The 22,810-nt window shown below is 36.0% G+C and overlaps 4 protein-coding genes across 4 annotated transcripts in view; 1 reads left to right on the forward strand and 3 right to left on the reverse strand.

Moving 5' to 3' along the window:
• Positions 1 to 16,577, reverse strand: part of Invadolysin (leishmanolysin-like peptidase, invadolysin) — a 175,640-nt gene extending 159,063 nt beyond the window's left edge. Inside the window, exons 1-2 of the mRNA XM_066742308.1 lie at positions 16,386 to 16,577; positions 13,356 to 13,705 (exon numbers count right to left, since the gene is read on the reverse strand). Of these exons, the coding sequence (XP_066598405.1) occupies positions 13,356 to 13,538 (183 nt within the window). The 5' untranslated portion in view covers positions 13,539 to 13,705; positions 16,386 to 16,577. The remainder of the gene's footprint in view (positions 1 to 13,355; positions 13,706 to 16,385) is intronic.
• FeCH (ferrochelatase, mitochondrial) lies at positions 13,863 to 16,084 on the reverse strand. Its single transcript, XM_066742310.1, has 8 exons — positions 15,945 to 16,084; positions 15,529 to 15,727; positions 15,233 to 15,454; positions 15,045 to 15,146; positions 14,807 to 14,972; positions 14,565 to 14,672; positions 14,324 to 14,488; positions 13,863 to 14,248 (listed from the first exon to the last, which is right to left on the reverse strand). Exons 1-8 carry the CDS (start codon positions 15,979 to 15,981, stop codon positions 14,051 to 14,053), a joined length of 1,197 nt encoding a protein of 398 aa, XP_066598407.1. The 5' UTR covers positions 15,982 to 16,084; the 3' UTR covers positions 13,863 to 14,050.
• Positions 16,235 to 17,538, forward strand: LOC136782702 (EEF1A lysine methyltransferase 2). Its single transcript, XM_066742312.1, has 4 exons — positions 16,235 to 16,370; positions 16,453 to 16,551; positions 16,902 to 17,326; positions 17,404 to 17,538. Exons 1-4 carry the CDS (start codon positions 16,315 to 16,317, stop codon positions 17,499 to 17,501), a joined length of 678 nt encoding a protein of 225 aa, XP_066598409.1. The 5' UTR covers positions 16,235 to 16,314; the 3' UTR covers positions 17,502 to 17,538.
• On the reverse strand, positions 17,362 to 21,744 carry sosie. The gene is made up of 4 exons (XM_066742313.1): positions 21,365 to 21,744; positions 20,040 to 20,189; positions 18,660 to 18,791; positions 17,362 to 18,563 (listed from the first exon to the last, which is right to left on the reverse strand). The coding sequence occupies exons 1-4, from the start codon at positions 21,498 to 21,500 to the stop codon at positions 18,484 to 18,486; spliced, it is 498 nt and encodes a 165-aa protein (XP_066598410.1). The 5' UTR covers positions 21,501 to 21,744; the 3' UTR covers positions 17,362 to 18,483.
• Between the last annotated feature and the right edge of the window lie 1,066 nt (positions 21,745 to 22,810).

The raw sequence follows: 22,810 nt of genomic DNA on the forward strand, positions 1-22,810 counted from the left end.
AGATTCAACTCGCTGTTCGATGCGATGAGTTTTACGTCTATTGTGACGATAATTTAGAAACATTAATGAGTGTACGAGCATTGAATCTTTTGAACTTTTTATCAGCAAAGTCTCTTACAATTTCAATTATTACCGAGCTTGCCAGTTAATTGTGTAACATCGTCTCTCGCCCGATAAGATCGTAAATTCTTGGAACGGGAGAGAAATATATATAACAAAAGCTACAAGCGACGGAGATCGAATAGTTCGTGCTTCAAACACAGAAACTGTATTGCCATTCGCTTTACGACCAATCTTCTAAAACAATAAAATCGAAACGAGGAAATCACCTTACGTCGTTTGATAATGCAGCGAGTCTTTCGATTAACTCTAAGAGCAAGGTCTGTCCTGCGGAATCGATAGATGAGAAGAGGAGGGAGAGAGTGAGAGAGAGAGAGAGAGAAAGAGAAAAACTACTTTAGAATAAGATTCTCGAGAATATTACCAAAGAGTCGTTAGTTTACTCGACGACGGGGGCCCTCCGCGCGCTTAATTATTATACTCATTGTAGTCTCGCTGCTACTTAACATTCACGAAGCTCCGTACGTATACTATTGAGAAAAATGATGGCCACCATACTAACGACAAAAGATAAAGCGAATGATTCAATGTTTACTCGATGATCCATATATGTAAGTCACTGGGTCGGATGAGCCGATTGGTATGCCGAACAGAGTCACTCCGCTAGTCACTGGAACTCCTTGATCGTCGCTCAATCAAAATTTCCGTCACGAACGAGTCGTCACAACTATTTTCGTTTTAAGACGTAGCACCTAACACTCAGACTTATTTCTACGATTAAATGCATCTCCTTTTATAACGAACAAAACAATTCTGGTAAAATAATCAATTTCTTATCATACGCATTGCAGACGAGCCGTGATAGATTTTCGAAAAATATTGATAAAAATTGAAGTAGGACAGTGATGGATCTCGTTATATCGTAAATAATGACCTGGGAAGAGCAGTATAAGCCATAGCCTGGAGGCTTTGGCAACGCGTGTGTCCTGGACTTGGATAAAAGGGTGAAGAAAGCCTTGCATATACATATCTTACATACACTGTGAAAAATGTTTCAACCAATGAAGAATTTTTCGTTATAACAGTGAAGAAAATTCAATAAATCGTTCGTTGTATCAATGAATTTTGTTCGCCGTTATAACGAAAAATTGTACATTGGTTGAAATATTTTTCACAGTGTACAAATGTATACATGTACGTATATGAGTATGTACCGTCAGCCCTTTGTTCCAACTCGTAACATGGACTGAGGCACCGTATACGTACATATAGTATATACATATATATATATATATATATATGTACAGTCTTATACATGTCGTAGCGTCGCCTCCACCCTCGGTTTTCCAGGCTAGAGGGTTCGATCGTGCCCCGCCTACAAACACGATCTGATTAGACGAGCGAGCGAGTGAGGAAGCGGCAAGCCGATCGATCGGTTCGAATTTAGATTCTGAAATTCGTGCTAGTTATGTACCTACGCGCCCACTGGTAGTATCGCTACTAGAAGGACTCTGCCTACAATCATCTATGACTCTCGCACACGCGTGAATACGAAACACTCGCACGCACGTGTGTGTACATATTGACTTACGAGAGAGAATATACAGCCGAGCTGCTTTCAAAAGACAACACGACGAAGATGAGTCCCAGACACAGCTCATTATCTCTCCAATCACACAATGTTCGCTTAATAGTTATTACTTTATCTCTATCTCTTCAGAAACTGTGCACAAACTAACCTCCTCCTCCTCCTCTTTAAACTCTACTCAGTCCGATATTTATTGGTTTATCGGTATAAAGTATTAAATGGAGGATTAGCCTAATGTGGTTGCTTCTTCAACAATTTTAATCGTCAATTTAATATATAGTTTATCTTAATAGTCCACGTGAGGAATATCATGTATAAATATATCGTTTAAGGATAATATGTTTACAATGCTTGTCGTCGATGTACAGCTGTGTTGACTGAGCTTCTCTCATCGACGACCGACTAGAATTACATGGAGGCTAAAGAGAGGTTCCGCATGCTCTATCTGCCCTATTTCAAGTACTTTATTTGGGCGTATCCTTTCGTTGTGTACTGAATCCTTAGCCTTCTAACATGGTGAATTACTACCGTTGCCTCTCCATTCCCGATATGCCGTGTAGAAATTAGGTCATCCACAGAGACTGGAAATCAAATGCTTTATTTAGACCATTTACAGTATTAACGCTATCTCTTGGTGGAGGAGCGAAAGTCTTGATAGTTTCTTTTGTTGAAAACATTTTTATTTCATTCTATCGCTTTTATTCTGTCAAAAAAATGTTAGCTTTTTGACCAATTCAACTGCATCGGATGAATTCAGATAGCTTACTGCACTATGGGCATATCTGTCTGATTAAACTGCACCTGCATTGTTCCAGAATGGCTGATAAAGCGGATAACGTGTCATTTTATAGGCAGCAGCCTTTTTTCATTCGTCTGAGCCAGCTAAAAATATCACTGAACGTCCGGTATATTACTTCATTCACGATGCCCAGTACATTTGACGAAATTTATTGGTGATTCAATAAAAAGTGGGATTAAAATAATTAAATAAATGCATCATTTTTATTATATAGCATAGCTCTGCTTAGAATTTAATCACGTGCCGCTACGCACACTTTGTAATAACATGGTTGAATGATTTCATTGCGTCATACTGTGGTACACTGGTGGTATTATAGAATGAGCCTAATAACACGTGACTTCAATTGAATGCTGGATATAAACGTGCTCTACAGTGATTAAGGTAATATGCCATTACTGAAATAAAATAAGGTAAAATCTTTATTCGAATAATTGATTATTTTTACAATTCAAAATAGATTAGGATGCCTTATAGATGTTAGGTGATGAGAGACATGACATAAATTATATACATGCACGAATGGAGACATCGAGTTGTCAAGGCGGGTCATCAACTGGACGACATAACAAGGAAGAGCTATTGCATCTGACAGCTTAACGTATTAAAGATAGATAAACTTTAATTGAAATTTACACAAGTTATACGCATTGCATCTGTTAATGAGATATTAATCTCCAAAAATTTAATATATAACACTCTCGCTTGCATATACCATTTATAGCCTTTTGAACGTGAACTAGAAAAAATTTTAATCTTCTAAAAGCGATACGAAATACGTACCGTAATAACATTTTTAGCAATAGGTTTAAAGAAAGGCTTTGCCACATGGTCAAAAGCTTTTTATCGAGCCACTCTAAATGGAATCAATCTATCGTGCCACATTATTTCATTAGAACTTGACCCACGGCATGAATATCCAATCAACTGCGAATATGTAGGGCAGAACCAGCAGACGAAAGAACAACAGCTACTGATCAGTACACTATTGCTGTACGATAAAATAAAATTTCCAACAGACAGACCTTTGTTAGATAAAAACAAACGGCCCTATAAAATCCCAAAAAGAACGTCTCTGACGAAGATAGACGAAAACTCTCATAAAATACTTACGTAGGATGATTTGTAGGGTACGACCATCAGCTTCGATTCGTTAACGTATATGATTAATCGAAAATTAGAGATCGCTATATAGACGCGAAAGGCGAGTTTGGGAAAATTCGTGAAATTACCGTTGATCTTGGCGAGAAAGGCAGCAGCGTGACCTGTTAGAGTTTAGACGCTGCAACGCACACAGTACAAAGCGGGATAGCAGGGTAGTACATTAGCCAGGCAACTCGCAAGTGGCGGCCAACGCCAAGAAGCGCGTTATATATGTTATATCAGGAGAGAATAGACCGGAGGAAAAGGCGAGGTAAAACTTTCGCGCGCGCGTCCGCCTGCTGAATAAGTCCAGCCACAGAAATGTCATTTGCACAAGAATTGCTAAACTCGAAAGTCTTGGCCAAAAAGTTGACTTTTACTTCCTTGACTGTAAAATTAAGCGTAATACACTCTTTTACGTTGAACCTAAGATCACGCCCTGCAGGCTCATAATCAAATCTTTCGCAATAACTTTCACAGAACAATGACAATATTCTGTTTGGCGTGTTCCTCAAATTTTGCAGCGTTCCTAGAACAATAAGGGGATTTCGGTGCAGGAGCTAAGAGCCAAAGGAGAGAAAAGTGGACATAATTTTTCTTCCCATTGATACGTCGTAATTTAAACATTTGATCCGAGAAGAGAAGTGTGCTTAGATCAGGCATAACGACCGATTGTAAATTTATGCATAGCACTGTTCTACTTTCGAAATGCCTACGTTTCTGCTGTGAGGATAAGTCCACGCTGCGAAGTGCATCTCGTGCAGAAAATTTCCTTGAATCACAGATCGTTTTATAGCCACGTTACTGCTTATCGTAAATTTCTCCTGTGACCTAGCTATTCTAAGACGAGCGGACTATCCTGAATCCAACCTTCGTTGCGTGCACTGCGAACACTATACTATATATACTTTTCATCCTGTCATATATCTACTTACCTATAGGCACAATCGATGCAAAAATTAGCTCGAAGCTATAACTTAAAATATCATGCGAATAATCTCGATGAACGCGAGCTGTTTGATAAATCATATGTAAGCATTCCAGTATCGCAATTATGGAAAAGATTTGTATGAAATATTCCCAACTTCTTCTTAGGATAGCAGCAGCCGCTTTAATGTTAAATTTTTAATTCAAACCGCATTCATCGCACCTGCACATGCAGCATAGTAAGCGTTAAGTTTAAAAAAATTGTGCCAAGGAAACCTGCTTGCAAATGATTGCAGAAGCTCTACACGCTTTAACGATTGCGTAAAAATTGCCTTTAGCATCCAAGCAACGCGTAAAGTTGACGTTGTAAATTTGGTTCGCACTTATTTAGAATAGAACAAATTGAAAAGAGTATAATAAAAAATGTTATTTGTCTCTAAACAAAAAGGAGTAAAACCAACGTTTCTCAATGGTAATCTCTCTCATCTCGTATTTTTAGCTTCTTTTATTTACCTCCAAAGTAGTTAAATTTAATTGTTCGACATTCCAATCAAACGAGGCAATTAAACATGCGTTTAAAAGTTTTATTGTTTCTTAAGAGAACTATATATAACACGTGATCAGCAGAATAGCGCAATTAAAGAGCAAGCTAATTCTTTGGTAATTCTCTGCTTAAAAGTTTTTTTAATATTCTTATCGAGGCTATCATGGTAACTAGGGATTATTTAAAAGGGATATGACAAAATGACACGGATCTTTGTAAGACCTTAGAGAGACGAGGTGGAGGTATAGGGCGACGTGGGAGCTTTCAGACGAATCGATCGATTCACTTTGAAATTTAGTAGGCGATCGGGCAAGCTGAAAACAATTAATTGTTCAATTTAACTCAACTGGCTTGGAAGTACGATTACAGGCAAATATTTGCGACTGCCCAGTTGGAGCTGTTTCCGACGGTCGCGGCATGGCAGTCGTTGGATTCTGATTTCGATCGATGTCCCGCAGAATCGAACGAATCGATATCGTTATATACGTTATTGTCAGAGCGACGAAAAGCGGCGCATGTATTGCAAGGATTACCATTATTTTCGTCGCGTGCTAATCTGTTAGATCCGCTCTACCAAACAAATATTCTCTTTTTACCCATGAACAGTCGACGCATCTGTTCATAAATATTGATGCGCTAATAGCCTTTGCCCAATGAGCCATTCATCCGTTTTAATGTTAATTTTCATTTAACGCGTTACATTCTTACGGAATCAACACGGTAAGCTTGGTATACAAGCATGCAAAGCGGATTTTCAAACAAACCCTAATCTCGTGCTGAAATAATTAAAGCGAGCCAGTTGACCAAAGATTTCCATGGGTCGAGTCGTTTACGTATTCAACATAACGCACGTATAAATTGTCCAGGATGGGAAATTTCCGAAATTGAAAGAAGAAGAAGAAAAGGAGTGCGATAAAGTTTCTCTTAAGTAGGCAAGTTTAAGGAAGTTTTACAAGTTTTACGCGAACAGTCGTCGTATTATACGTTAGGGAGGGAAAGAGAGGAAGGAGAGAAAAAATGGTACAGGAAGTAGTAACACAGCCGTTTAGCCGTAGGATATTTGATATTTCGTAAGCAGTTATCGCGATTTCTGGTGGAAAACTTGTGCAAAGGCAATTAGCATTAGAGCGCGCAAGCCAATAACTCGATGGGTTAGATTATGCGAAGACCGTTGAGCTCGAAGAAGCTTGGCTTGGTATTGGTAGAGCCAAGAGGCTTATTGGATATGTACACAGAACGTTGGCATATTGGCCAACGAGCGAGCAGGGAATCGGCTGGCTGCTTGGCTGGTCGATCCATCGAAACTCTTCAGCGCTCCAGTTACGCTTCATTCATCCCCTTTCGCGTCTCTCTATTTCCTCCCTGTCATCCCAATCTTTCTCCCTACCGGCATTAGTTCCCGGTCGCTTCCCCTGCTTCTCAATCGAGAGATCCTCCGGCAAACTTTTGGCAAGAAACTGAGGTCGACGGAAAGCCCCGACCAGATTGGTTTACTGCAGCACAGCTACTTCAACTTCTACCACCCCCCCCCCCCTCCCCTCTTCCTATCCCCAAAATCTTCCTCTTTTTTTTCTCAAAGGTCCTCAACTTGAATATCCTCCCCCCCCCCCCTCTTCTACGCCAACCCACTCTCCTCTTTCTTCAGAGTATATACCAAGTGCTTGTTAACCCGCTGTTACACTCTTGCCAGTTCCTTGTTTCACCGGTGCCGAGCATTAATATAAAAATGAATGTTTATACCTTGGAGAGAAAGACTCTTCTCGGAAAACGCAATCATCACCCGAAGCAACCGCGCCTCTCTCTCTTTCACCACTGATTATTATTCTCGCAGCTGGCAAGGAATTTCAACGAAAATAAACGTGTTCCTCGTAGCGTTTCTACCCATAAACACCTGGCTATCGAAGAAAAGAGTCTCCAATAATTTGTCTCGACGTATAAAGAGATATCGTGCAGCACGCGCATACACGGACAGTCACGTACACCGAAAACTAATCGGTGAAACTTGAGGCGAAAAGCGTTATCAACAAGTCGGTAAATCACGTGGCGAGCATCGCGGATGAACTTGAAATAGCGCGTATAAAAGTTTCCCGAGTTTTGTCGAGGATCGCGTCGTAGGATTATGCAAAGCATTCTTGTAGTTTGGTCATTTTTCTTGCAAGAGGCAGAGAAACGGTATACGCGTATATATATATATATATATATACACACACACGTGTATTTGCGTTCACTGGTGTAAGTATCGTAAGTGTAAGGGATATCGTGTACCGCAAAAGCCCTAAAGTCTCGTGGAAATCAGCGGCTATGTCTTTATGCCAGCGCATAGATAACAGATAGGTGAGCGAGGGAGTGTAGTTGTGGTTAGGATGCTAAATCCCTGCGTGCTTCTTCGTGCAAAGTACAAAATTAAGCTACTGTACAAACGGTCTACTAATTAGTGCAGCGGCATTGACCGAAACCTTACGTTCAGTCAGAACGCTCAGGGAGCGGCAAAGCAGTGAAGAGAGAAAGGGGGGAGGGGAAAACGGAGAGCAAAAGCGGCAGCACATGCCACACTGTACCGCGAACCCTATTCACTGGCTTCGAGTTTACCATGACCGCCATTGTCCGTTCAAACAATCCCCCGTGATTAATTCCGAACATTTTCCGTGAAATTCACGATACGCGCGCGGGTTTGTAGTGTGTGAGGGGGGGGGGGGGGAGGAAAGCAGCAGCCTCGAAACACGTGACAGTCAAGATATAGCAACAATAATACGCGATGCGACAGCAATTAAGCTAGTTTCCGCTCATCCTTCAATTATCATCAAAAAGTTCAATTTATCGAGAGATTTGTAGTACAATTAACCGGCCGAAAACTAATTGCGTTGCGATAATGGAAAGATCGATCGTTTCACCCCACTCGATCAAGTTTTAGCAAGCTTAAATTCGACAAATCCAACGATTCTACAGCGGGAATTACACGCTCCAAGGTAAAGAGAGGCACAGGCGGCTTAAATACATTTTCATACTACTATTACACCGTGATTTGTGGATGAGCTCTCTCTTCTCTTTTCGCCCCAGCCCCAGCAGCTACTCTGCAGGAAAAAAGGAACGAAGCGAAACAAAAATTGGCCAACAGCAGACTCGCGTAAATTTACGAGTTATTATCAAGCGTTCCGAGTATAAACTGCGGTGTTCTATACAACATATATCGAAATACTCTCCAGTCATTTTTTTCAGGCCTGGGTATGAATTTTTGTAGAAATCGCAATTTCACGGCGAAGCTCCACGGTCCCGGATGGGTCGTTTGTTATCATTGGAGAAAGGGTTCAAGTTAGAATGGGACAAGCGGCGGGAAAAACGAACTTCGAATGTGCACGCAGTTCCCTCGAGGCGCGAAAGTTACGCTTAGAAAAGTGTACGAGTAAATAAACGAACGCCATCGAGTAAAAAAAGTAACAACCGCAGCAACAACGACGAATATATACAACAACATAGAGGGAAGCATGAAAAAAAAGTAAATATACAGTCGTTCCTCTTTTCCAAGTATGCTGCTACAACATCCATTTTCATTTACTCTGTACGTACTGAAAGAAATCCCAATGTCGTCCTCTATCGACCATTCCAAACTTTTGTCATTCCATTCTGTAATGGAGGACTGACCGGACGTGGTTTCCCACACATTCTCCCTGCATAAGTTAGACTTATTAAACTATTCTATATATACCTGTCAAATAATGATTCCACGAAAATAAGGATAAACCTTTGTTAAGAGTCTATTGACTTTCATAAGGGAGCTCCGAAGTTTGCAAAACTTCTCTCGGTCAACATATATTCATGAAAAGACAAGTTTCCTTGTTTATCTCTCAACTTTCCTTTAATACCAACTGGATATGCATTTTGGATAATTCAGAAGAGTATCTTCGGATTATATACAAGTATTACAACGTAGGGGGAGGGGTGCAAAACACAATTTCTACACAAAATTCATAAGATAATGATTATATGGGAAGTACAGGGTTGGCGCCGTTTTATCGAGTTTTGTTACGCTATGCGCGGTCCTGTGGACTCTCGTCGTACTTGGCATTCACGCGTATCAAACTTGTTTTCGACTCTTGCGTATGCTGAAATTTCAATTGTCAAATAACACTGCTCCACTCTTGTGGATTCTTAAAACTAAACGGATCGCGCGCGCGCAAAGTCTATTTATAACTATAATAATGTTACACATAAGCAACCGTGTAATAATAATCTCACGATCTTTTTACAAGACCACGCTTTGTTCCGCTACCTGACGATTGAATTTTGCACACAGCAAACCTTTCCTTATTACGATCGATAATAAAACCGTGGTCATTGACTTTCCCCAGTGATCTGGTTTCAACACCGAACAAAACCAATGAAAAAATTGAAAAGCAATAAGGCGAAATACTAAACAAAAAAATGGTTACTTTTAAAAGAACTGTGCAAGAAAATAATGCGTTTGTTACGCAGATGAACATGAATCATAGGAACATTCGACGGTAATAATTTTTTTACTATTGCATAATTGCAAAATATTTTTCTTTAGAAAACAATAAAAAGTTAAGTAATTTTAAGTTGCTCGTTAATTGCACAAAATTAGAGGCCGTTCAAAATAGATCAGTTGCAAAAATTTTTATAATCATTATAAAACCCTGAGAGAGCTTTTTATACTACTACCAAATAGTTTTGATCAACGATAACTAATGAATAGTATATAACGTTGCTATACGCTCTAATTTTCACAGTTGAGCGAGTAAGCTTCTTAGACCGAAAATAACTATTTAATTGTAACCTTGCGGCCAAACGACTAAACACGGCCTATTTATAATTCCTTTTTTATTGATCGAAGGAGTTATAGAAACAATTAAAAAATTCATTAGAACCATTATCGTTTGCGTTGAGATAATATAATTTATAGTCTTACCTTATGATACAAGAGCTACATAAACGACAATGAAATAATGTAGGTGCTGCATGAATGAACAAGAGTGCATATCTATAGGTTTAAAGTAACACCGAAAAAAAAAGAATATAAAATTAAATTATATTCCAACTATATATATCAAAATGATATTGCAAATATTAAATGTTATACGATGATACTAATAACACACAAATCAAAAGTAGTATGATGTATCGAATGTGTTGCGTGTCAAGGAAAGGTGCATGTCAAAAGCTTGCCTGAAAAGATAATACTCGGAATGTCAGTGGTCGTATACATCGATCGATTTCGTTAAAGTTCAACGATCGTTAAAACAAGTAATTCGCTATATCTGCGTGACAGTATCGTTTCTGCCGTCCTCTGAAAACCGTCTATCAATAAAAATAGACGAGCCTACTAAGGCCGTCTTTACTGTCGCCAAAGTCTCACGGAACCTTATAAATTTTAATGGATACTTACATTTATAAATCTCTTCGTTTATTACTACGAGTTTTAAATCATTTATAAAAAACGTATATAAAAAAAAAATATTGTGGCTTTCAAATATAAATCTTTTTTAAAACACAGAGTTACGTTATAAAGATTAAATTTGGTCATGGACACAGTTGTCTTACTAAGGTATTAATTGGTAAATATGAACTCTCGTGGACTATACAGGATATAAACATATATATGTATGTACGCAACGTTATTATATATTATTGTGTGTTGTCCATGTACTTGCAATGGAGACACTGCCGCGTGTGTATGTGTGTGTATCTCGATATACTATTATAGATCAGTAAAGTAGGGTGGTTTCGTGTGAAAACGTTTGGCGAATATCCAATGAACGGAGTGTAATTTATCAATAGACATCCTCGTCCTTTCTCCTTGGTAAATAGACCGGTTGTATTAGGACGTGAATGACTAGATTTAACTATAATCGAGCTATAATTTCGAGGCTTTTCTGAAATATACATGAAAATAGCCTTACTTCGAGCGTTGCCTCGAAAATTAAAGTGAAAAAAGAGTTGAGCTAGTTGATAATGAAAGGTTCCATGGCAGGCTAACACATATAACTTTTACATACATTTAAATATTCCTTTGAAGGTATTCTAAAATGCAGGTAATACGGCCGTGGAGCGCTGGTAAGCCAGAGAGGCTACTTGCTAAAGAGGTGTCATTTTGAAACTGGGAAAATAGTTGTGCTGATCATGGGAAGGCTTGGTGGATACCCAAGACCGCTCTTTGACCTCCCTAAGTGGCGCATAAACGATAATGGGTCTCATCCATTCAATCTCGTCACACCAATTCTACTAAAATTATTTTACTCGCATAAACGAACTTCCTTTCCTTATAATTTATACCACGAATAATCTAGTTATTATTTTAAACATTATAATTTTAATTGAACAAGCTACATATCTGATTGAAAAGGAAAGAAAAAACCCAATTATTCAGCACCGCTGATGCGATCCGATAATAGTTGGAAATAGAAAGCCAAGATAGAACAAATGGCACTCTGCCGATGTTACTTCATGGTCGTATATTTAATTGATATATCCTTATGGAAATGTCATAAAAGCAATTTAACATCCTCCTGCATACCTTTCACAGATCATTGACCTAAATGTGACAAGGGTGCATCGTGTACACTGACCGGCATTAATGTCGTCCCTATTGGTATACGTTTTCGCTTGGCCGAAGGTAGGAACAAATGGACTGTATTAATATAGGTCAATTTATGCTCAATTTAAACGAAAACTCTCTTATTTACTTTTAAAAAACAACAATTGATTTTATTATTCAACTCACTCTGTAACATTAAAATACATAACTGTAAGATTTCAAGAATCCAAAGGGTTAAGTAAAATTAAGTCAATCTATCATCTTCCCTGTTACAAACAACACCTTCTACAACATGTACATCTAATGAAACATGCAACTAAATGAATTTTCAGTATAACTTTATTACAACAAATTATAAATACGAATTACATATATATATATATATATATATATATAATAAATAAACACAGAACAAAAATCCAAACGAAAAATAATTTAAGGGTGAACACACTCTAGATGTAAAAAATCAAATGTGTTTGTAGAAATATTATTTAATAAAATTACAAAATTAAGACTACGCTTTTCAGGTGTGAATTAGAGATAATTATATGTATTTGTAAAAAGATAAACATTTTTTCATTAAAAAATATTAATATATATGAATATGTAATATATAATCATGCATCTATCTCAAATAAATTTAACGTTCACAACACTATTGCTTAAATAATATCGTCAATGTTTAGAATTGTTTGGTTAAACTTGACTTAAAATATGCGTAAGGAAAAAGACGCAAACCGTAAAAAACCGATTGTTTGTGAATCCGTAGAGTGTCTCATCACCTCAAGGAGAAACTAAAGTTAAAAGGCATAGAAAAATGAGCTATTATACAGCATATTGGGCAGGTAGGATTTCAGGTGTTGCAACGTGCATAACTTGGAAAATAGTTCTAGTATGAGCGTTTCAGCTTGGAAGGTCAATGTGAGAAACGTTGCGAGAGCACGTGACTGCGGTGAAAGCACGTGGATAGCTGCACGAGGTAACATTCGTGCTCATGTCTTCACACGATTAACCGCAATCGAACCTATTATTACTATAGTCGACCCAATTAAGAATTCATTGATACATTGCAGCGTAAAGTGCTTCAATACAGCTCCCATGTAAATGTCACCTATATACATTATGCTATAGCAACACGATAATTTAAACATTAATCATTCACAAGAAATGCACTTAAATGCCATTAAAGTCTATTGTTTCAAAAGAAAATAAGAAAGTTGGCAAAAATAATGGAATAAAGTACATTGCATGAAGTTAATTCGCAAATGAAAATTTTTTGGTCAAAAACGAGTTATGTTAATAAATTTAAGAAATTCTCGTCTCAAGTATCCTAATTTTCAAATTTCCAACTACCCTTCTTTTCTTGTAGAAAATTAAAAGCAGTGAAAATATTTAGTTAGTCTTTATTGAGAGCAGAGTCAAAGGTACGAATAGACTTGAGAAATTAAAGGAATATAGAGTATATAGGTGGAATGGAAGGAAGAGAATTGACGTGAACCGACTGGTTGACGGAGTCGGTCTATAGCTAGCTGTGCCCGCGGGCAGTCAGCAGGTAGGAGACGAGCAAGAAAAGACAGTCGTGGCAGAGCAGCGGAGACGCGCCGGGGACGCGTGTATAGTTCTCCACACTGGAGAAAGAGAGAACTGAGGAGTAGTGGAGAAGAGAGTAGAAAGGAGGGAAATAACGGAATATAGCGGAGTGTGAGCTAAATAATATGAGAAAGGGTATTATGTAGTTACTTACCTCGTGTGGTTTCGGATGTCGATGACTGCAATGACGATGCTCGAACATCCCACTGACAAGGTCCATAGCAGTGCACAGAAAAACGAAAAGAACAAACGGTAGCACGATAGTACCGCATTGCATCTTCAACCGCACTCTAGCCGCCATCACGGACGACCTTCGCGCTTGCAAGGCATGACACATACTGAACGTGCCCGCCGACGCCGCGCATTTATATAGACGGCGCGCCGCGCGGCAAGCAACGCCGCGCACCACTTCACTCACGCTCGATATCTACTACTCGTCAGTCTTGAAACTTCGCAGACGCTATCCGCGGTTCTCGCCACCAAGAAAACCCCCTCGGGAGTCACCTGCAAAGAAATTCAAACGTACAATTCCAAATGTAATATATATAGACGCTTTAATGAAAAACCGCTCCTTTTCAAAAACTCTTCGTACGGAGCGTTTATCAATCGATCAACTGAGTGACAGTTACAGTAAAAGGTGGCGTTAATGAATACTGCTCTCTTTTTAATAAATATTTTATATTTCTCTTAAAACATATCTACCCCGCAACATTGTTTCTTTTGATTTTTAACATATTCTTATGTTATAAATAAAACTGGTGTTTCTTATAATCTTATCTCTATTTCTTATAGGTATAATGATAATAAATGCTATCATTTGTATTTACAAACATTCTCTCTTAATTGCATTCAAATTTTGCAAATCTGCGAGTACCAGGATTTACTCGGACCACAAATCGCATTAGTACAATGAGCACATCGCGTCAAGAACTTTGGATTGATCGGTTGCTTTGATCGAAAATGGGCAGTAACGATATCGGCTAATGCATTTATAAATACTGGGTGATCATTCGGCGCTGCGGTTCTTCTGATTTTTTCAATACCAATCTGTAACAATTTAATCGTGATATTTATTCAATAATACTTTTATCGATTAGGATAAAAAATAATAATTTGATATACTTCTTCAGCTAATTCTTTGCAGTATTCAATGTCCATCTCGTGAAGAGTTTCAATGTGTTCGTTTACAAATGCCACAGGTACCAATATAAAATTTTTTTTACCTTGTTTTACATAGCCTTTCAAGGCATCATCAGTAAAGGGTGCTAACCATGGTAAAGGGCCTACCTAAAAATATTATAACCACCTATTATCAATTCATTTCTTTAGAAGATAATTAAAAACTTAACTTTTATGTTACTACCTTAGATTGCCAAACCAAACTATATGGATTGCATGAATTTAGTTCTTGCATCACAAGCTGCACGGTAGCTCCGACTTCGGAAGGATAGGGGTCTCCTCTATTAACAGCCTATATAAGAATAATATGAAACTATTAAGTGATGGTCATTGGACTTATTTAAATGATTATTTTTCTATTGTGTAACTGATATACAAAATTAAAAACCTGCTTGTACATAAGTAATAAAAAAAATTCTGTAAAACCTTTAGAGGAAGAGAGTGAGCAGAAAATAAAATCATAACATCTTTTCTTATTTCATCAGAAAAATGAACTAATTCTTCCTTGATTCTCTCTGCAATTGATTTAATAAATAATGGATTTGTTGCCCACCTATCTATAACACTCCATTTCATTTCTTTTGGTAATGGCCTATAAACAATTGTAAACTGTGAAATAGTTATAAGTAAATTGATTAATAGAACTATATGATAATTATTTTACCTATTTCTATAGTATTTATAAATCTCATTGAAGCTAGATCCAGATGTAGCACAACTATATTGAGGATATTGTGAAAATATTATAGTATGTTTAACACCATCTCTAAAATAACAAAAGGAACATTCTCTTATAGTCTTAATTAATATTTTAATGTACAGTTAGAATAAAAAGAAAAGAAACAATCATACTTCTCTATTTCTTTCAGAGTATCTTCCGTTAAAGGGTTAACATATCGAAAAGCAACATAATGTTTGTGAGGTGCTGTTTCAGGTGAAATTGTATCCAACTTTTTACATAACAGTTCACCTTGTTTATTTGTCCACTTTAGAATGGGTGAGCCTCCACCTATTTCCTTATATTTTTTCTGTACATCAGGAGTTCTGCGTTTTGCTATCCAAGGTCCCAATTGACTATAACATATTAAAATATATTTAATATTACCTATGTATACACATATTTTAAGAAATATAAGATATCAAATAACCTTTGGATTGGTAACTGAATCATATCTCTGTCAGTCATTATACGTAGTAAATAATCATGTACTTGATCAGTCGATGTAGGTCCACCCATATTTAACATTAATATACCAGTTTTTGGTTTTGTTTCTGTCTGTGGCTTTGCTTGAGCAGCAGATGATATTGAACGTTGGAAAACCCCCAAACAGCTTGCATTATGCTTCCCTAAATAAGAAATTAAAGTTTTGTGAAAAATAGAAAGTGTAAGATACTCAACAAAAACTAATAATATATTATCATTCTAATTGTAATTATAATGTATGATAATTCCTAATAATAAGACTGAGTAGTTAAGATTATTTGAAATTAATGGAATTAAAAGGAATTAATTGAAAGCAAGATTTTTTAATTTAATTTTAACACAAAAGAATACACTACTTACCAAATTGTGTAAAAATTGCGAACTTGGAAGATATCATTTTAGTAAATGATTACTTTACACCTTTTTTTTAGTTTTGATAAATAAAGAACCAGTCAAAACGAGCAGTTTTGGTTATGCACAATCACGCTGAAGCAAAGTTAGGTTAGGATCAGTATGAATTAAATACTTAGGTTATGGCAACACGCTGTGGTTTCCGGTAGGAAAACTTTATAGATAAAGATTGATAATTATCACATATTATATTATATAAAAACAGAATAAACACAATTTATCAAGAAAGATCATGATAACACGAATTGTCAGGTAAATAATACATGGATTTAAACTAAACTAATAACTCGTATTGCTCGACTAAACCTAAAAAATAAACATGTCAGATGAATCTGACAATGAAATATCATCATCTGCTCTTGGAACCTTAGAATTGTAAGTAATACATACCGTGCTATTAAATCCCATGCAGAACACAATCACTTATTTTATTGTTACATATTAATTAATGTTTCAGTTGGGATAACGTATATTCTCGAGATCTAGATAATTTCAAAGATCACGGTGATGTCGGTGAAATTTGGTTCGGGAATAAAAATTCTCAAAAAATTATACAGTAAGTTACACTTAACAAAAATAAATAATTTAAAAAACAATGTTAATAAAGCAATACACTTTGCCCGCCCTCCTTATCCGATTATTCGTTGTTCGCAGACGCAAACTGAATTTTGTGCTTTTAGCGCCATCTATTGCACTCTCAGAATACTATCTTTACCGGCGTTGGCGTATTTCGAAATCGATAATGTGAATTTTCATTATTTTATTTTTTATATTAATCTATATCAGTAATTTCTTTATCACCCTAATAATAAATTAATGTTGTTTGTAAAATTATTTATTTATTTGCTTCAAAGTTGAGTATTTGTTGTTTGTCTCCAATTAAATTTACAAATACTTTAAAATCAGGTGGATTTCTGCAAGATTAGATGTAGACAAAGATAAAGATGAAATAATTGATATTGGTTGTGGTAACGCAATGATATTGGTAAAACTAGCTGCTAAAGGATTTCAGAATCTTGTTGGAGTTGATTATTCACAGAAAGCCATAGATTTGGCAAAGGAAGTGCTAAAGACCAACGGTATAGAAAACAACATTAAATTAGATGTCTGTGACATAACTGATACAAAGGAGACATTGAATTTTGTAAAGAATTTTAAACTTGCCCACGACAAAGGAACTTATGATGCAATTAGTTTGCATCCTGAGGAATCGAAGATCAAACGTGAAAATTACGTCAAAAACGTAAACGATCTTCTTGTACCTAATGGATATCTTATTTTAACGTCCTGCAATTGGACGAGAGCAGAGCTAGAAAAAGAATTCATTAAACGTAAGCAGGAAGTATTGATTAAATGAAATTTCTCAAACCAAAAGATAAGTTTATTTAAGATAACATTGATTTCGCAGATTTTGAAATTATCGAACAGCTTCCAGTGGAAACTATCCAATTTGGTGGTAAAAGTGGGAGTACCGTAACGCAATTGGTTTTTCAAAAGAGAACTTAAACTTTTATAAGAAGCGAATTAAAAAGTAATAGTGTTTATGCATACATATATATATATATATATATGTCTGGTAACATGTTAATATTTTTTCAAAATAAATTTTAATGTAAACCAAATTGGCTGCTATTTAATTCTTTGTACAATTTATTTAAGTAAAGAAACCTAAGATGTGTGATCTCAATGAATATTATTATCATATAGTTTAAGCTATCTTCTAACATACAAACATTAGAAAAGATGCTACTGCTAAAGTAAATATTACGCAATACGCAATTGGAAAATTAATATAGGTATAATTATTATATTTAAAATGATTGTAGAGCACACAGAGTGTTCCTGCCATAGACTTGTTTTTCAGTGTTTCCACTGGTACTTGAAACTTAGGTACTTGCCTACAGTATACTCACAATGGATTAATGGCTAAAGTTCACGGTGCAGACACTAAAATTAATTTCATCCTAATCAGTGAATTATTACAACATTAAAAGGATTACACGAATTTAATATTATAAATCTGCTTATATAATAATCTCCTTCTAAAACCTAACGCTACCTGCAAACGACTCTATTTACAATTAAATCCTATTATACCTAATAGATAGAGAGAAGCACTTTTTAGATTAAAAGATCTTACTTCAAGCTTACATGCAAAAAATGCAATATCAATCTTTAGTTAAATTTTGTCGGTGCAACAATGATTAAAAAATGTAATCAATGCATAGCGAGTAATTACCACTCATATAAAACCTTACAATCATATATGCTTTTAGCACAATTTTACTCACATCTTTTACATATTTAATTAAGCGGTATAAACTTTATGTATATGTATACATTCTACTTTAGGATTAATATTGCACGCCGCGCCGCGCGCAATGTCTACAAGACATATTGTTCAGTGCAGCGTGCAATTTGTATTTATTTCGAAACTTTCTACATACAAATCATCTAAAAATATGTTGGCTTATGCTAATAGTAGAATTTACAAGTAGTTGAATTTTCCTGAGAATAGAGTAACGCCCAGTAATAGAGTTGTACTGATTGCGAGGACGGGTGAACTCCCTGGGAACATGAAAAATGAAAGAAATTTATTTGAGTTTTATTCAGCATTTCTTCTTGCTGACTCAAAGTAGAATAATTAGAATGTGAAAAAATTACCACTACACATTAAATTATCTTCGATATATCCTTCCTTGCAGTAACATCGCCTTCCCAACAACGTAGTGTTGCCCTGAACACAATGGGCCCCGTCTGTGCATTCTAAGTCTTCGTTGCAAAGAGCTCGAATTGCTAGGAAATAAATCATTCCATTAAGTTGGGGAAATACATGTAGAAGCTTTAAAAATGGATGATTTTCCATCTTTTTGTTTATACAGAAAGCTCGATTTTAGATGTTCGAAATTAATATATATAACAGTTTATATCTTAATCTAAAAAACCTCTTTTTTCTTTTTTTTTTGATAAAAAAATGGCCGACTCATTCGTACAGCTCTACGGCGGCGCGACGCCCGCTTCTCAAAATTGTGTAATTTACTGATATTCTAATTATTATCTGAAATTAAAAAACAATATGTGGATTTTATTATTTACATCTATAGTTCCTATTCGAACCTACGAAATTTGGAAACTCTTTTAATTTGGAAAAGTTGCACGTTTTTAAATAAAAAATGTTAATTCTGCCATCCTGATTTTCTTATTTTAATTGCAGAAAAACAGTGTTTTACTTATGAATATGTAAAAACAATTAGGTTCATACAGAAGGTAATAACGTTATAAAGCACTGCCGAAAATTTCATCAAGATCGATCGAATACTTATTGAATGAGAGCTTACAAAAATGTTTTAAAGCACGTTTTGGGAAAAAGGGGTTTAAAGCTTTAATCTCTCACTTACTTGCGTGCCGCGGAGCATTACTGTCTCTCGCGCAGCACGACACGTTTAAGACACTATAACAATTTAGATTTTTTGAATTTTACTTTAAAACTTTAGGAATATAATCTTGAAGATATATTCTAACCAATTATAAAAAAAAATAATGCAATTTTTAAAACTCTTACACATATCTCCCTTCTTACAAGTTTTTGTCAATATTTAAACGAGAGGGCTATATATTGCATAATAATGAAGAAAATCATGGATCTCTGAAGGAAAATGTTCTACTTCGAGTAAGAAATGGAAAAAGAAATATATTTACACGAGCTGTGCTTAATTTCATTTCCGTCATTTACTTTGAGAGCATTGAACATTTTTTAGAGCACTAGTTGGGGCTAATTTAGTGGTGAGTACGATATACAGTAGGTCGCTGCGATATTCTTAAAGTGTGCAATTTGCATAGATAACCCGGCTGTTACAAGCACCGTCACATTCTCACATATTGCAGGGAAACACGTGAGCTATATATGCATGCAAATCTTCGCACCCGGTCTTTACTTCTAGAAGCCGAATTATTCTTCCGAAGTTCAATATGTATTTACCCTAGATGCATTCTAGAATTCCTAGCTAAAAATTTCAAGGGATAGTACGACTTTCTTTACTTTACCTTTAAATTTGTTTGTGCAAGCGCCATTTTGGGGTGCTGAATAGTCACCGCATAGACAACGAGTTCTTCCATCTCGCGGGTCGGACATGCAAGTTGTATTTTGAATCCCAGCACATTCCGATTCTAATTTACACTCCTTAGCTTTCCCAACTGGAATTCATATGGTCTCTCAATATAATATACGTGTTACATAATTAATCAGAATTGGTAAGAATAAATTATAGAAACTTTCGTTAATGCGCCTTTTTAATCTCTAATGAAACGTTTTGCGTCTTTCCACGAAAAACGATATTAATCCAATTTAATGTTTTATTCATGGGGGAGGTCATTTTAAAATTAACCATCGTTGTACATTCAAATTTGATTCTATTGGTTTCCAATATACAGGATAATCCACATAACTTAATCAGTGAAATTTAATTTTAAAAATATGCATTAATGAAACAAAATTTTTCAAAATAGTTGGATGGTTTGGAGCGGTGCATTACGTAATGCACAGATTTTTCATAAGTGAAGCTCTATATACTTCTAGTTCATTTCAAGAGCTTTCCAAAATCATCTTTTAATTTTTTTTCAATCCGCTCAATCGTTTACGAGATATTTCTATTTAAAAGTATACCCATCAGGTGAGCGAACACGCGTGTGTGCGCGTAGCAGTCACGCACATTGCTTCAGCCAAATTCACAGCTCTCGTTACATGCGAGCAAATTCAAACTGAAACGTCTTGTAAATATTCCGGTGAAATGAAAAGAAAATTTTGAAAAATTCTTAAAACAAATTACAAAAGCAGGCAATACAAAATTTAGTGTTTTATTTAATACAACTAAAATTAAATCTTGAAATCTTCGCAAAATTTACACTTATTAAAAAATATCAAAGTACTACGTAACGCACCGCTCCAAATGTGGCAACTATTAGATAAACATTTTTTTCATCAATGCATATTTTCAAAGACATTTTCGCTAATCGAATCACGTTGCTAACCCTATATATTACTAACGAGTATGAATAAGAGGTAAATTTTGCACGTAATGTGTTAAAATGCTTATGAAATTACTATGCACATACAATTTTCGTGACCTTGACACTTAGCGTAAGATTTCTTAATAAGATATGCTGCTTTGTTACATTGCAGTGCTTGTTCTTCTAGTACATGGAATGAAGTAGGATTGTAGTGGAAGCAAATTTGAGTGCCAATTAAAAAAGCATATATAAAATATAATTAGTTTAACAGAAGTATGTAATAGTTTTATCAAATGTAATCCGTGGATAAATAAATAATTCATAATAAATATCAAGGCTATTATATATACGTGTGTATTTACCTGGTGTTGGGGATGCACTCGACGTGGTTGGTGAATTGACTTTCCCAAACGTCGTAAGGGCTCCAGAGAGACAGGGATTCGATATGAAAACGATGGTAAGGATCAGGAGACCCTTCACTCTCCCTTCTTCGCGCATTATGCGTAGCTACTTTTAAAAAAGTTTCGGGAATTTCTTGAAAAATAGATCACTGAAGTTTGTTAGCACGTAACTTTAAAACAATTTTGTTGAAACCAAAGTTCCAGATGATTATCCCGGAACAAAATCACTTGGTGTTTGCAATTTGATCAATCGATGCGAGAGTGTCCAATTTTTTAAAGATTTAGTTAATCGAGAAGAACTTCCCTAACATTTTTGCAGAAGTTGGACAGAGTTATGTCGACTTTCATACATCAACTGCGTCCGGTAAGGGAGTCCTGAGGCCTTTTAAATGTTCGCACCCCTACTCCAACAACCACGTGCTGCCGCCACGAAACCTAAACTCTCCCCACCCCCTATTGACGAACCTTCTTTTCACCATGCACCTATATATTTGTATTATAGCACAACTTTCGTTTTCCAATTCAACCTGTCGATATTACCAGGTTACTGAAAACAGATTTTATCACGAAGCTAACTCGTACGAAACAGCCCTTCGGGTATAAACATATCAAGCTTTGTTTAACCTTACAAATGTGTTGATTCAACGCGAATAATTAACTGGTATTCCAAATTTGTACCAAAAATACATTATTAATCGTATGGTGATATATGGTACACATAAGTGGTATATTACTGTTCCCCTTTGCGTTTATCTGGTCTATTCTACAATAAATGCTATAGAGCCACGAACGTAGGTATACAAATGGGTCTAGCAGGCTACGGTGTAGACAAGAGAGGTTGGAATTTATTGCATTGTTTCCACTACTTTATAGTTAGATATCCGCGGAAATGTACCTTCCTGCACGCCAGGCTTATCATGTCAGTCTTCCGCATACCGATTAAAACGTGACGAGAAATCGAGAAACTAGTCATATTAATTTTGTCTATGACGACTTAATGGAATTATTATCGATGAGCTTCACATTTTTATACATAGCAAGAGCTCATAAAGCATAAGATCCTACGGCGCGCTATTATTCACTCGCTCCGCATAAATTTACTGCCGCTGAGCTTATTACACTCGATTGCTTATATTTATGCATCTACTATTTTTAATCTTATCGTTGAGAAATTAGTCCTGCTTTATTGCTTATTGGTCCAATATTAGCACGTGTATATTTTTTAAGCTTGCAAACATAATACTAAGCTTTCCTCTTTCATCATTTCCCTCTGATTACGTTGTATTTCGTATAATCAATAGGATCTTAATTTGTTGAAGAAATCGAAAATGTCTACGTGAGTTGCCTCCAGAATGGTAAAGGTTGACGTTAATAAAGAATGTAAATATTAGAATACACGGGAATGGC

The sequence above is a fragment of the Prorops nasuta genome, unplaced genomic scaffold (assembly GCF_024137725.1).
Source record: "Prorops nasuta isolate Cenicafe-Biocafe unplaced genomic scaffold, Cenicafe_Pnas_1.2 PNAS00030, whole genome shotgun sequence".
NCBI classification, from domain to species: domain Eukaryota; kingdom Metazoa; phylum Arthropoda; class Insecta; order Hymenoptera; family Bethylidae; genus Prorops; species Prorops nasuta.

Coding starts and splice junctions, on each gene's coding strand:
- sosie (XM_066742313.1), bottom strand. CDS start 21,500: ATGCGCGAAGAAGGGAGAGTGAAGGGTCTCCTGATCCTTACCATCGTT. Junction 20,190..21,364: donor GAGTGCATCCCCAACACCAG/GTAAATACACAC, acceptor TATGAATTCCAG/TTGGGAAAGCTAAGGAGTGT. Junction 18,564..18,659: donor AGATAATTTAATGTGTAGTG/GTAATTTTTTCA, acceptor TCATGTTCCCAG/GGAGTTCACCCGTCCTCGCA.
- LOC136782702 (XM_066742312.1), top strand. CDS start 16,315: ATGTCAGATGAATCTGACAATGAAATATCATCATCTGCTCTTGGAACC. Junction 16,371..16,452: donor GCTCTTGGAACCTTAGAATT/GTAAGTAATACA, acceptor TTAATGTTTCAG/TTGGGATAACGTATATTCTC. Junction 17,327..17,403: donor AGAAAAAGAATTCATTAAAC/GTAAGCAGGAAG, acceptor TTGATTTCGCAG/ATTTTGAAATTATCGAACAG.
- FeCH (XM_066742310.1), bottom strand. CDS start 15,981: ATGATATCTTCCAAGTTCGCAATTTTTACACAATTTG. Junction 14,489..14,564: donor GTTTGGTTTGGCAATCTAAG/GTAGTAACATAA, acceptor TAATATTTTTAG/GTAGGCCCTTTACCATGGTT. Junction 14,249..14,323: donor GCAAAGAATTAGCTGAAGAA/GTATATCAAATT, acceptor AAATTGTTACAG/ATTGGTATTGAAAAAATCAG.